At 51.9% G+C, this 12,833-nt stretch overlaps 1 protein-coding gene across 1 annotated transcript; it reads left to right on the forward strand.

Moving 5' to 3' along the window:
• The first annotated feature begins 10,080 nt into the window (after positions 1-10,080).
• LOC109870024 (oligodendrocyte transcription factor 1) lies at positions 10,081-12,343 on the forward strand. The gene has a single exon (XM_020460340.2). The coding sequence runs from the start codon at positions 10,763-10,765 to the stop codon at positions 11,546-11,548; it is 786 nt and encodes a 261-aa protein (XP_020315929.1). The 5' UTR covers positions 10,081-10,762; the 3' UTR covers positions 11,549-12,343.
• Positions 12,344-12,833: the final 490 nt, after the last annotated feature.

Genomic DNA, 12,833 nt, shown 5'->3' on the forward strand with positions numbered 1-12,833 from the left:
GGGGAGAGCGCAGTGGGAGGTCAACGAGCGGAGTTGGGCTGGGTAGAGCTGGGTGAAGGGGAGAGCACAGTGGAAGGTCAACGAGCGGAGTTGGGCTGGGTAGAGCTGGGTGAAGGGGAGAGCACAGTGGGAGGTCAACGAGTTGGGCTGGGCTGGGTAGAGCTGGGTGAAGGGGAGAGCACAGTGGGAGGTCAACGAGTTGGGCTGGGTAGAGCTGGGTGAAGGGGAGAGCACAGTGGAAGGTCAACGAGCGGAGTTGGGCTGGGCTGGGTAGAGCTGGGTGAAGGGGAGAGCACAGTGGGAGGTCAACGAGCGGAGTTGGGCTGGGCTGGGTAGAGCTGGGTGAAGGGGAGAGCACAGTGGGAGGTCAACGAGCGGAGTTGGACTGGGCTGGGTAGAGCTGGGTGAAGGGGAGAGCACAGTGGAAGGTCAACGAGCGGAGTTGGGCTGGGTAGAGCTGGGTGAAGGGGAGAGCGCAGTGGGAGGTCAACGAGCGGAGTTGGGCTGGGTAGAGCTGGGTGAAGGGGAGAGCACAGTGGGAGGTCAACGAGTTGGGCTGGGTAGAGCTGGGTGAAGGGGAGAGCACAGTGGAAGGTCAACGAGCGGAGTTGGGCTGGGCTGGGTAGAGCTGGGTGAAGGGGAGAGCACAGTGGGAGGTCAACGAGCGGAGTTGGGCTGGGCTGGGTAGAGCTGGGTGAAGGGGAGAGCACAGTGGGAGGTCAACGAGCGGAGTTGGGCTGGGCTGGGTAGAGCTGGGTGAAGGGGAGAGCACAGTGGAAGGTCAACGAGCGGAGTTGGGCTGGGTAGAGCTGGGTGAAGGGGAGAGCGCAGTGGGAGGTCAACGAGCGGAGTTTGGCTGGGTAGAGCTGGGTGAAGGGGAGAGCACAGTGGAAGGTCAACGAGCGGAGTTGGGCTGGGTAGAGCTGGGTGAAGGGGAGAGCACAGTGGGAGGTCAACGAGTTGGGCTGGGCTGGGTAGAGCTGGGTGAAGGGGAGAGCACAGTGGGAGGTCAACGAGTTGGGCTGGGTAGAGCTGGGTGAAGGGGAGAGCACAGTGGAAGGTCAACGAGCGGAGTTGGGCTGGGCTGGGTAGAGCTGGGTGAAGGGGAGAGCACAGTGGGAGGTCAACGAGCGGAGTTGGGCTGGGCTGGGTAGAGCTGGGTGAAGGGGAGAGCACAGTGGGAGGTCAACGAGCGGAGTTGGACTGGGCTGGGTAGAGCTGGGTGAAGGGGAGAGCACAGTGGAAGGTCAACGAGCGGAGTTGGGCTGGGTAGAGCTGGGTGAAGGGGAGAGCGCAGTGGGAGGTCAACGAGCGGAGTTGGGCTGGGTAGAGCTGGGTGAAGGGGAGAGCACAGTGGAAGGTCAACGAGCGGCGTTGGGCTGGGTAGAGCTGGGTGAAGGGGAGAGCGCAGTGGGAGGTCAACGAGCGGAGTTGGGCTGGGTAGAGCTGGGTGAAGGGGAGAGCGCAGTGGAAGGTCAACGAGCGGAGTTGGGCTGGGCTGGGTAGAGCTGGGTGAAGGGGAGAGCGCAGTGGAAGGTCAACGAGCGGACTTGGGCTGGGCTGGGTAGAGCTGGGTGAAGGGGAGAGCGCAGTGGAAGGTCAACGAGCGGAGTTGGGCTGGGCTGGGTAGAGCTGGGTGAAGGGGAGAGCGCAGTGGAAGGTCAACGAGCGGAGTTGGGCTGGGCTGGGTAGAGCTGGGTGAAGGGGAGAGCGCAGTGGGAGGTCAACGAGTTGGGCTGGGCTGGGTAGAGTTGGGTTTGGTAGAGCTGGGCTTGGCTTGGTAGAGCTGGGCTGGGTAGAGCTGGGCTAGGCTGGGTAGACTGGTGAGCAGTCCTGGTAGACTGGGGAGTAGCCCTGGGGAGTAGCCCTAGGAGTAGCCCTGGTAGACTGGGGAGTAGTCCTGGGAGAATGGGAAGTAGTCCTGGGGAGTTGTCCTAGTAGACTGGGGAGTAGTCCTGGGGAGTATTGCTGGGGAGTAGTCCTGGTAGACTGGGGAGTAGTCCTGGGGAGTATTCCTGGGGAGTAGTCCTGGGGAGTAGTCCTGGTAGACTGGGGAGTCGTCCTGGGGATTAGTCCTGGTAGACTGGGGACTGGTCCTGGGGAGTGGTCCTGGGGAGCAGTCCTGGGGCATAGTCCTGGGGAGTATTCCTGGGGAGTAGTCCTGGGGAGTAGTCCTGGTAGACTGGGGTGTAGTCCTGGGGAGTAGTCTTGGGGAGTAGTCCTGGGGAGTAGTCCTGGAAGACTGTGGAGTAGTCCTGGGTAACTACAAGAAGACATCCACTTGATGTGCCTCCGATTGTTTGAGAGGATTACAGTACTTTTGGCTGAATTTTGACATCTCTATTGAATAGCGTAGCAGGCCCCCAGTTTCTGCAATCTGTAGCCGCATTTAAATACACATTGAGAGGCAAATACATGCACGCACACATACAAACTGTGCGAGGTGACAGGCAGACAGAGGAGTGACAGGCAGACGGAGGAGTGACAGGCAGACAGAGGAGTGACAGGCAGACAGAGGAGTGACAGGCAGACAGAGGGGTGACAGGCAGACAGAGGAGTGACAGGCAGACGGAGGAGTGACAGGCAGACAGAGGAGTGTCTGTCAGGACAGAGGAGTGACAGGCAGATGGAGGAGTGACAGGCAGACAGAGGAGTGTGTCAGGATAGAGGAGTGACAGGACAGAGGAGAGGCTCAGAGAAGATGGATGAGAGGTTGATGATGTTGGAGCCGCTCCTCTCGCCATTTGCCATTTATCTTCACTTACTGACTCTGTTCAGAACTGACTCCGTTCAGACCCGACTCCGTTCAGACCTGACTCTGTTCAGACCTGACTCCGTTCAGGCCTGACTCTGTTCAGACCTGACTCTGTTCAGACCTGACTCCGTACAGACCTGACTCCGTTCAGACCTGACTCCGTTCAGACCTGACTCCAAATCAAATCAAATCAAATTTATTTATATAGCCCTTCGTACATCAGCTGATATCTCAAAGTGCTGTACAGAAACCCAGCCTAAAACCCCAAACAGCAAGCAATGCAGGTGGAGAAGCACAGTGGCTAGGAAAAACTCCCTAGAAAGGCCAATACCTAGGAAGAAACCTAGAGAGGAACCAGGCTATGTGGGGTGGCCAGTCCTCTTCTGGCTGTGCCGGGTGGAGATTATAACAGAACATGGTCAAGATGTTCAATGTTCATAAATGACCAGCATGGTCGAATAATAATAAGGCAGAACAGTTGAAACTAGAGCAGCAGCACAGTCAGGTGGAAGTTGAAACTGGAGCAGCAGCATGGCCAGGTAGACTGGGGACAGCAAGGAGTCATCATGTCAGGTAGTCCTGGGGCATGGTCCTAGGGCTCAGGTCAGTTGAAACTGGAACAGCAGCATGGCCAGGTGGACTGGGGACAGCAAGGAGTCATCATGTCAGGTAGTCCTGGGGCATGGTCCTAGGGCTCAGGTCCTCCGAGAGAGAGAAAGAAAGAGAGAAGGAGAGAATTAGAGAACGCACACTTAGATTCACACAGGACACCGAATAGGACAGGAGAAGTACTCCAGATATAACAAACTGACCCCAGCCCCCCGACACATAAACTACTGCAGCATAAATACTGGAGGCTGAGACAGGAGGGGTCAGGAGACACTGTGGCCCCATCCGAGGACACCCCCGGACAGGGCCAAACAGGAAGGATATAACCCCACCCACTTTGCCAAAGCACAGCCCCCACACCACTAGAGGGATATCTTCAGACCCGACTCCGTTCAGACCTGACTCCGTTCAGACCTGACTCCATTCCTTCCATTTTAGGGGTGTGTGTTTGTCATCCATCATATCCCTTAGAAGTCCTGCGTACCCCGTCATCACCCTCCACATAGAAAGAGGAAAGCTCTAAAAAGACACCCCTGGCCTTGGGATTGTCAATGTGAGTTAAAAAGGACAATTAAATCCACTCCCACGGCCTTTTTCTATTGGTCTGTAAGACTTGAACAGGTCTTATTGGTCTGTTGGGACAAGTTTTCTTTTTTTTGGTCGTTGGATAAGGTTTATTTGGGAAGATGTTTTAGTATCAGTAAATCATTCACTGTCACCTCTTGAGAAAGGGGGACGCTTTGAGGGACTTGATAGGAGAACCCCTCCCCCACAGGCAGACTTTCACTCACTGTGAGACATTCGTCTCACACCCCACACATGCCATTTCAGAATAAAACACCTGCTGCAACGATAAACCAGTCCGGGGGTAGAGTCGAATTGATTCAATCGATTCAGATGACGTATATTAAATAACATGGTCTGCGTTAGGCTGATTTTCTCACAATACAAGGTGAAATGTGAAGTTTTAAAAATCCCTCTACACGTTTTCTGTCTGACAAAAGGACTTTGTAAGGTCTGAAAAAAGACCCTTCGGTTGTACATTTTTACAGCATTTCCATTCTTAAGGATTTGTTCAAAGCTCTTTTGCCAAAAAAGTCCACATTTTTTCGTTCTCTGTCATCTGCAGTATTTTAACGTTAGTGGTTGAGTCAGTGGTCCGTCACACTGCCACAAATGAGAGACATGCCAGAGAGCAGTTTGTAACAGAAAATATGAGTGTGGCAAATGTCCCTCATCTTTAAACAGCCGTGACCAACTGAGCGTATGCAGCTATTGAGTGCATTTTGAGATTTCTTTCACAAAAGACCCTCTCGCCCTCCTGCCTCTACCCCCCTCTGATATGGATCAAATGCTTACTATCCCAGGCGATCTTCCTCAAAGCATGCTGGGAAAGACAATGACAGGCCTTCAGCCGATTGGTTCCACCTTATTACCAGCTTGTAATCTTCTCATATCGTTGGCTGGGGCCCCTGGACCAGGAATCAGAGAGACAAACAACAGAGTTCCCTCCACTTTGACTCGTTTCAACCCTCTGAAAAGACGGGCTTGTTAGACTTGTAATTGTTGTCTCTGCACCTGTTTGCCTTCAGGGAGACATGCAAAAAGTAAAGTCATTGGCATCTGTTAATTTCTCATTAGATTTCCCATGCACATTTTAAACAGTCAGAATGCAGTTCAGGCCTTTAGGGGTTTTTGTTTTGTGTTGGGCTGTTGGGCTGTAGGGCTGTAGGGCGTATTGCCTCAAGGTGTTTGCTCAAGGTCCAGTGTCTTCAATGTTATGCCCGCCATCATATGTGAGACATGATGTACTGAGCAGGATCTGTTGATAAATATCAACATATTTCTTTTTTGGGGGTTTTGACCCACATGACCAGGGGTTTACAGCCCAGTTTTTCGATCCTATAATCATACTTACTTCTGAGTTAATGAGCAGTTTTTTTTGGACATACTTCTCTGGCAGAGAAACAGCTAAAGGCCTATTACTCGGTGAGAAGAATCCATGACTCAAAGCCACCAGTTGGCAGAACATATTTCAAACGTTTGCTTGTTAGGGGGGAGGTATTTGCATAAACGTTGGAATGGTTTAGTCGACTTCCTCAATCGCTCAGATAGCAGATGTTTAAAGTTGGTGAGGGAGATAAAACTCTCCAACTTCAGAGATTTTTGCAATTCGTTCCAGTCGCAGGCAGCAGAGAACTGGAAGGAAAGGCGGCCAAATTAGGTTTTGGCTTTAGGGATGATCAGGTGAGATACCTGCTGGAGCGCGTGCTACGGGTGGGTGTTGCCATCTGACAACACACTCCACAATCTCTGTTGCCTGCAGATATGAGGTTGATATTTGGTATTTATGACAAGGTGAGGCCCATATTACTAGATCTAACGATACCAATCCACAGTGACTCCAAGAGTATCTGAGATGATCGTAGCTAATCCTGTTGAGTGGGAGAGAAAGGAGCACTCAACATCATGTTGAAGTTTGTTGTTAAATTTTCCCTTTATTCTTATTTTCAATGACAGCCTAGGAACAGTGGGTTAACTGCCTTGTTCAGGGGCAGAACGACAGATTACTTTTACCTTCTCAGCTCAGGGATTGGAACTTGCAACCTTTACGGTTACTAGAACAACGCTCTAACCACTAGGCTACCCTGCCGCCCCAATCTACAGGGCGGCTGTACAATGATACCCATGTATACCTTATTAATTAATACCCAAATGGGATTCATTTCGGTTTGCAGTATGTAAATGTAAAAAAATTATGAAAATGGTAGCGCTTTTTAAAAGTATTTCTGTCAGTCTGTCTACTTTCTTTCAATTTGGTATCTGTGTCTCTCAAAGCAATGTTTGAGTGTGCTGACTTGCTCCAAAGGAAGCAGAACATACCCATGACCCCCTCTTTAGAATTCACCCCTGACAAACCCCCTTCCCCCCTCCATTTTGTTTTTTACAGTCATCTCTGGGTGACTTATTCTTCATCCTGAACGGCTGGCTTGACCCAGGATCACTTGGCCAAGGCATCTTCCTCTCGTTCTCGTTGAACCAGGAAATGGGTTTGATACAGAAGGGCCATTTAGCTCCCAGGTGCAGGACCATGGAACCAGCCTCCGTTGGACGGCTTGGCCCATACAGGAGGTACTCAAGCCCCCCATAAAGACGATAGTCTTTCCCCTTGCCTGGAGCCACCGGTGTTCCTGCCCTGGTCCAGGCCCATCAAAAGCCCCCTGGAGACTGGGGGAGGCTAGGGGAGACTGGGGTGGACTGGGGGAGACTGGGGGAGGCTGGGTACGGCTGGGGGAGACTGGGTACGACTGGGGGAGACTTGGGGAGACACATTTTAACTGGGAGGGAAAGAGGGAGGAAAGAGAGGGAAGGTTACTTTTCTGGTGGACACCAGGTTCTTTCTTCCATCCCTTTCTGCACTGTTTCTGTGTGTGTGTGTGTGTGTGTGTGTGTGTGTGTGTGTGTGTGTGTGTGTGTGTGTGTGTGTGTGTGTGTGTGTGTGTGTGTGTGTGTGTGTGTGTGTGTGTGTGCGCATGTGTGTGCAGGTGTCCCTTTATCTCTCTCTCTTCACAAACAGACTGGGTCTCAAACACAACTGTGGTTTAATAAGAACATCACGATTCCATTGATTTCATTACTGTTCTGCTCAATCCATCACCTCCTGGCTTTAACAGGGTGAGACAGGGGTTGGAAATCACACACACACACACACACACACACACACACACACACACACACACACACACACACACACACACACACACACACACACACACACACACACACACACACACACACACACACACACACACACACATCCATCCTGGCTGCCTGCACTCTGTTCTCCTGCAGGTGCTAGGCCATCCGCCTGGCCCTTTCATGGCTTTCCCTTTTCCTGTCCGCCTGCGAAGCTCCATTCAGCCTGGACCACAGCAGCAGGAGTGCCACCGGGGCGCTGGCAGCGAGGAGAAGCGCCTCCACACACATCATTCACTCACAGAAAGACAGGAGAGAAATAAAGGAGAGAGAAAAGAAAAAGTGTCTTCCTTCCTCCTGCTGCTACCTCGTCCCGCTTCTCCCTCGTCCCGCTTCTCCCTCGTCCGGCTTCTCCCTCGTCCCGCTTCTCACTCGTCCCGCTTCGACCTCGTCCTTGCTTCTCCCTCGTCCCGCTTCTCCCTCGTCCCACTTCGACCTCGTCCTTGCTTCTCCCTCGTTCTTGCTTCTCCCTCGTCCTTGCTTCTCCCTCGTCCCACTTCGACCTCGTCCTTGCTTCTCCCTCGTTCTTGCTTCTCCCTCGTCCTTGCTTCTCCCTCGTCCTTGCTTCTCCCTCGTTCTTGCTTCTCCCTCGTCCTTGCTTCTCCCTCGTTCTTGCTTCTCCCTCGTCCTTGCTTCTCCCTCGTCCTTGCTTCTCCCTCGTTCTTGCTTCTCCCTCGTCCTTGCTTCTCCCTCGTCCCGCTTCTCCCTCGTCCCACTTCGACCTCGTCCTTGCTTCTCCCTCGTTCTTGCTTCTCCCTCGTCCTTGCTTCTCCCTCGTCCCACTTCGACCTCGTCCTTGCTTCTCCCTCGTTCTTGCTTCTCCCTCGTCCTTGCTTCTCCCTCGTCCTTGCTTCTCCCTCGTTCTTGCTTCTCCCTCGTCCTTGCTTCTCCCTCGTTCTTGCTTCTCCCTCGTCCTTGCTTCTCCCTCGTTCTTGCTTCTCCCTCGTTCTTGCTTCTCCCTCGTTCTTGCTTCTCCCTCGTCCTTGCTTCTCCCTCGTCCTTGCTTCTCCCTCGTTCTTGCTCCTCCCTCGTCCTTTCTTCTCCCTCGTCCTTGCTTCTCCCTCGTTCTTGCTTCTCCCTCGTCCTTGCTTCTCCCTCGTTCTTGCTTCTCCCTCGTCCTTGCTTCTCCCTCGTCCCACTTCGACCTCGTCCTTGCTTCTCCCTCGTCCTTGCTTCTCCCTCGTCCTTGCTTCTCCCTCGTCCTTGCTTCTCCCTCGTCCTTGCTTCTCCCTCGTTCTTGCTTCTCCCTCGTTCTTGCTTCTCCCTCGTCCTTGCTTCTCCCTCGTTCTTGCTTCTCCCTCGTCCCGCTTCTCCCTCTGCTTTCATCCTAAACAACTTGCTTTCTGTTTGTATGTCTGTCCTCACCCCCAGTCTGCATGTCTGTCCTCACCCCCAGTCTTCATGTCTGTCCTCACCCCCAGTCTGCATGTCTGTCCTCACCCCCAGTCTTCATGTCTGTCCTCACCCCCAGTCTTCATGTCTGTCCTCACCCCCAGTCTGCATGTCTGTCCTCACCCCCAGTCTGCATGTCTATCCTCACCCCCAGTCTGCATGTCTGTCCTCACCCCCAGTCTTCCTATCTCACATCCAGAAGGGGAAAGGGTAGAGGGGAGTGGGAGGGGATGGAGGGATGGTGGAGGGTAGAGGGAGGGAGGCTGGAGGATGGAGAGGAGAGGGAGGAGGGGAGATGGAGGGTGGGTGGATGGGAGAGGGAGGGTGGGAGAAAGAATTGAGATAAAAACGGGATAGTGAGACTTACTTCCTTCATCATTGCCCCTTCCCTGGCCTTTTGATCTGCTATGAATGGGACATCTGAGGTTTGCAGCCTGACTTAATGCAGTTCGCCAGGCAGCCTTCACCTGTGCTACAAGTCAATTGGTCTGTTGTTGGTTTTCTGGACATCTTCCCAGCCCCCAGCCCCCTGCCCAGCCCCTCCCCAGCCCCTCCCCAGTCCCCAGCCCTCTCCCCAGCCCCCAGCCCAGCCCCCTGCCAAGGCCCCTGCCCAGCCCCCAGCCCTCCCCCAGCCCCCAGCCCAGCCCCCTGCCAAGCCCCCTGCCCAGCCCCCAGCCCTCTGCCCAGCCCTCTATTAAAGACAATTGGGTTATCGTATAGAATAGTCTCTCAGAGTAAAGAGGAAAGTCCAACAATAATAACAACAACAACGGCAATTAGCTCAGTAGCTATCACCCATTACACCGATTCATCTGTTAGCTCAGTAGCTATCACCCATTGATGCTCTGTTAAAGTCCTATCAACATACACGCTTATTGCCTACCCTCTGTTTTCTAATTGTGTCAATATGAGCTGAGACTAATTGAAGGGTGAAGGATTCCAAGCCTCAATGATTACAGTAGCACATCCATTCAATCGTGACACAGTCAGTTTTCAGGTGAGATTGAACTGCTTGAGGTGAACAGATTAAAATTCCCTGCATTGTAGAATGAGACCATACAGTACAGAACAACTTTTTACTTTTTTTTATTTTGGGGGGGGGGGGGGGGGGGGGGATTGTGCAAAATGTATTACAGCTATATTGGTTTTACAGTACTGTGTTTTACAGTACTGTGTTTTACAGTACTGTGTTTTACAGTACTGTGTTTTTTCACCACAGTGCATTTTCTGTGTCTTTACTGTAAAAGGGTTAGTAATGTATTCATCATTGTCATCTCTGCTGTGACAATGTCCTCCTCTGTCCCTAGTAAAGACTGAGAATGTGTCACGCAGGCACACACACGCACCCACGCACGCACACACACACACACACACACACACACACACACACACACACACACACACACACACACACACACACACACACACACACACACACACACACACACACACACACACACACACACACACACACACACACACACACCCTCAGTCTATTACGTCATTCTACACACTAGTCCTATCTATTTCATTATTTCTCTCTAGCTCCATTCCTCTCTCCCAGAAACAGAAAAGCCAACAAGGAAACAATTGCCTAGCGTTGTTGACTACGAGAAGTAGTAAATCAGGGTAGGTACAGTATATGTTGATATGGGGTGTTTCCCACACCTTGGGTGTTAAGTCCAGAGAGCAGAAGTCTGATTGGGTGTGAAGGGGAGGGGTCCGAGCAGCAGCAGAGTTAGGGGAGGATGAGATGTGATGTGAGGGGAGCGTTTAGCTCAGCTCAGCTCTGTCTGCCTTGTCATTCTCTTCAGACAACCGGGGGGGGAAGTGAGATGAAGGAGCACTGAAACTCCAGACACTCACAGAGGAGAGACGGAGACAGAGGCAGCTTTCAACACGTAGAGAACTCTGGAAGACTTGTGACACCAACACTGAGACCGACGGGTCACTTACTGACTCATCATACTGTTGGCTGGGTAATTTTTCCTTTCTATTCAGTGAGGCAAAGAAGATTCTTCCACAGCCAAGGAGTGATGTCAACACTGGACCAGAATGTCAGGACAGTGTGGGACTAAAGGGTTAATGGAAGAGGAGTAAAGCTGAATTGCTTGATTGCAGAACTGAGCACTCACAGAAGACTGACTCTTCTTCACTTGTGTGACGTGTAGGTTTCATCTCAGACAAGTCATCTCCAGTGTAGTTTTTCTGTCGTCTCAGACATAGCCATCTCCAGTGTCGATCAGGACCATGAATGTTCTACCTAACCCCATGACCAGGGCCCATCAGGAGCAGCCTCTCCCTCTCTGCTCCCAGGGGGCCCACCTCCAGGACTTCTCCTCCAGGTGTCCTCTAGGGCTTGGTGCTGGTCATGGGGGCAGGCTTAGGGCCATGGGGGGGCCTCTGGGGCCCCAGAGACCAGGCAAGCCACCGCGGGAGCTGAGCCCCGAAGAGCAGCAGGATCTAAGGAGGAAGATCAACAGCCGGGAGAGGAAGAGGATGCAGGACCTGAACGTCGCCATGGACGCTCTGAGGGAGGTGATGGTGCCTTACGCCTCCTCCTCTCCTTCCTCCTCGTCCTCCTCCCAGGGGCCACACTCCCACCAGCAGCAGTCAGGGGCCCCACCTGGACGCAGGCTCTCCAAAATCTCCACCTTGGTCCTGGCCCGTAACTACATCCTCCTTCTGGGCTCGTCTCTGCAAGAGATGCGCCGGCTCCTGGGGGAGGTGAGTGTTGGGGTGGGGGTTGGTGTGGGGGTGAACACGGGGCCTGTCCCCAGGCTGCTCCTGGCCGGGGGTTGGCCCCTCCTCACCGGCCCCAGTCAGCTTCTCCTCTCCCCAGAATCTCTCCTGACCTCAGCCTCCTCCTCCTCCTCCTCCAAGTGTCCTCTGTTGCCTCCTGGCCACTTGGAGGGCCCCATGGCCCCAGTGCAGTGGGGCTCTGCTGGGGCTCCTGGAGGGCCACTCTGCCCCTGTGTGGTGTGCAGGCTGCCCAGGTTCAGCCACCCCAGCCCTGGACCCAGGTTCCCCAAGTGAAGGCTTGCTGGGACCACCTCTCATGTGTTCTTCTGATCTGCTACAATGACTGATTCTTCTGAGCGGATGGACTTCTGGTTATGGTTCATAATCTTCTTTTTCAGAAGATTTTGACATGTTTATTATAATTTTTTTATATATTTTTTGACTAATTCAATGATAACTTTGTTGTAATGAACCTTGTCCATTAGGTTTCTACAAATCTCTTGTGGACAGATGAATCTGTCAAGGCTCATGTATAATTGTGTGATACGAGCAGCAGTAGTTCCTAGTTTGGGGGTTTTGTTGTTCATTATTTGGACAAATGAGGATTAGGCGAAGGTGTTTTTTAAACGGTTGTAGTGATTGTCAAGCCCGTGTGCGGATGAAAAATAATTTCCACAGCCACAAAGTGAATATTGGCTGTATCGTAAAAAATGTATGAAAACTAAAATGCGCTTCTTGGGCATGTTAAACACGGGTGAAAATCGCAAAAAGGAGGGGTTTGGCCGAGAGTTTCCATTTGAGAGGGAGGAGACATCACTTCCTTCCCTTGCACAAAGGTCATCACAATTGTTAACGGCATTTCCCCGAAGTAGAACAGGAAATTACAAAACATTCACAACATACTTTTACTTCTGGGTAACCGAGATTAGTTTTTATTATTATTGGTGACTGTGGTCAGTAAAAGTCAATGTATTTGAGATTTTATGAACAAATTCTATTTTATATGATAATAGATGAAGCTACGTGTAAGTTCTAACACAGACAATAAATAGAAATGTACTGTTGACCATATGACAAAGTTATTTTATGTGATCTCTCTGTTTCTAGTTCACTTCTCAGCATCTGTATTGTGTGATGGTGTGATGGTGTGATGGTGTGACGGTGTGATGGTGTGTGTCTGTGATTATGTGTGTGTGATGGTGTGATGGTGTGATGTTGTGTGTCTGTGATGATGTGTGTGTGATGGTGTGATGGTGTGATGGTGTGATGTTGTGTGTGTGATGGTGTGATGGTGTGTGATGGTGTGATGGTGTGTGATGGTGTGTGATGGTGTGATGGTGTGTGATAGTGTGATGGTGTGATGGCATGTGATGGTGTGTGTGCGATGGTGTGATGGTGTGTGATGGTATGTGATGGTCTGTAACAGTGTGTGTGTGATATTGTGATGGTGTGTGATGGTGTGTGATGGTGTGATGGTGTGTGATGGTGTGTGTCTGTGATGGTGTGTGAGGGTGTGATGGTGTGTGATGGTGTGTAATAGTGTGTGTGTGATGGTGTGATGGTGTGTGATGGTGTGTGA

Source organism: Oncorhynchus kisutch, linkage group LG26, assembly GCF_002021735.2.
Source record: "Oncorhynchus kisutch isolate 150728-3 linkage group LG26, Okis_V2, whole genome shotgun sequence".
NCBI classification, from domain to species: Eukaryota; Metazoa; Chordata; class Actinopteri; order Salmoniformes; family Salmonidae; genus Oncorhynchus; species Oncorhynchus kisutch.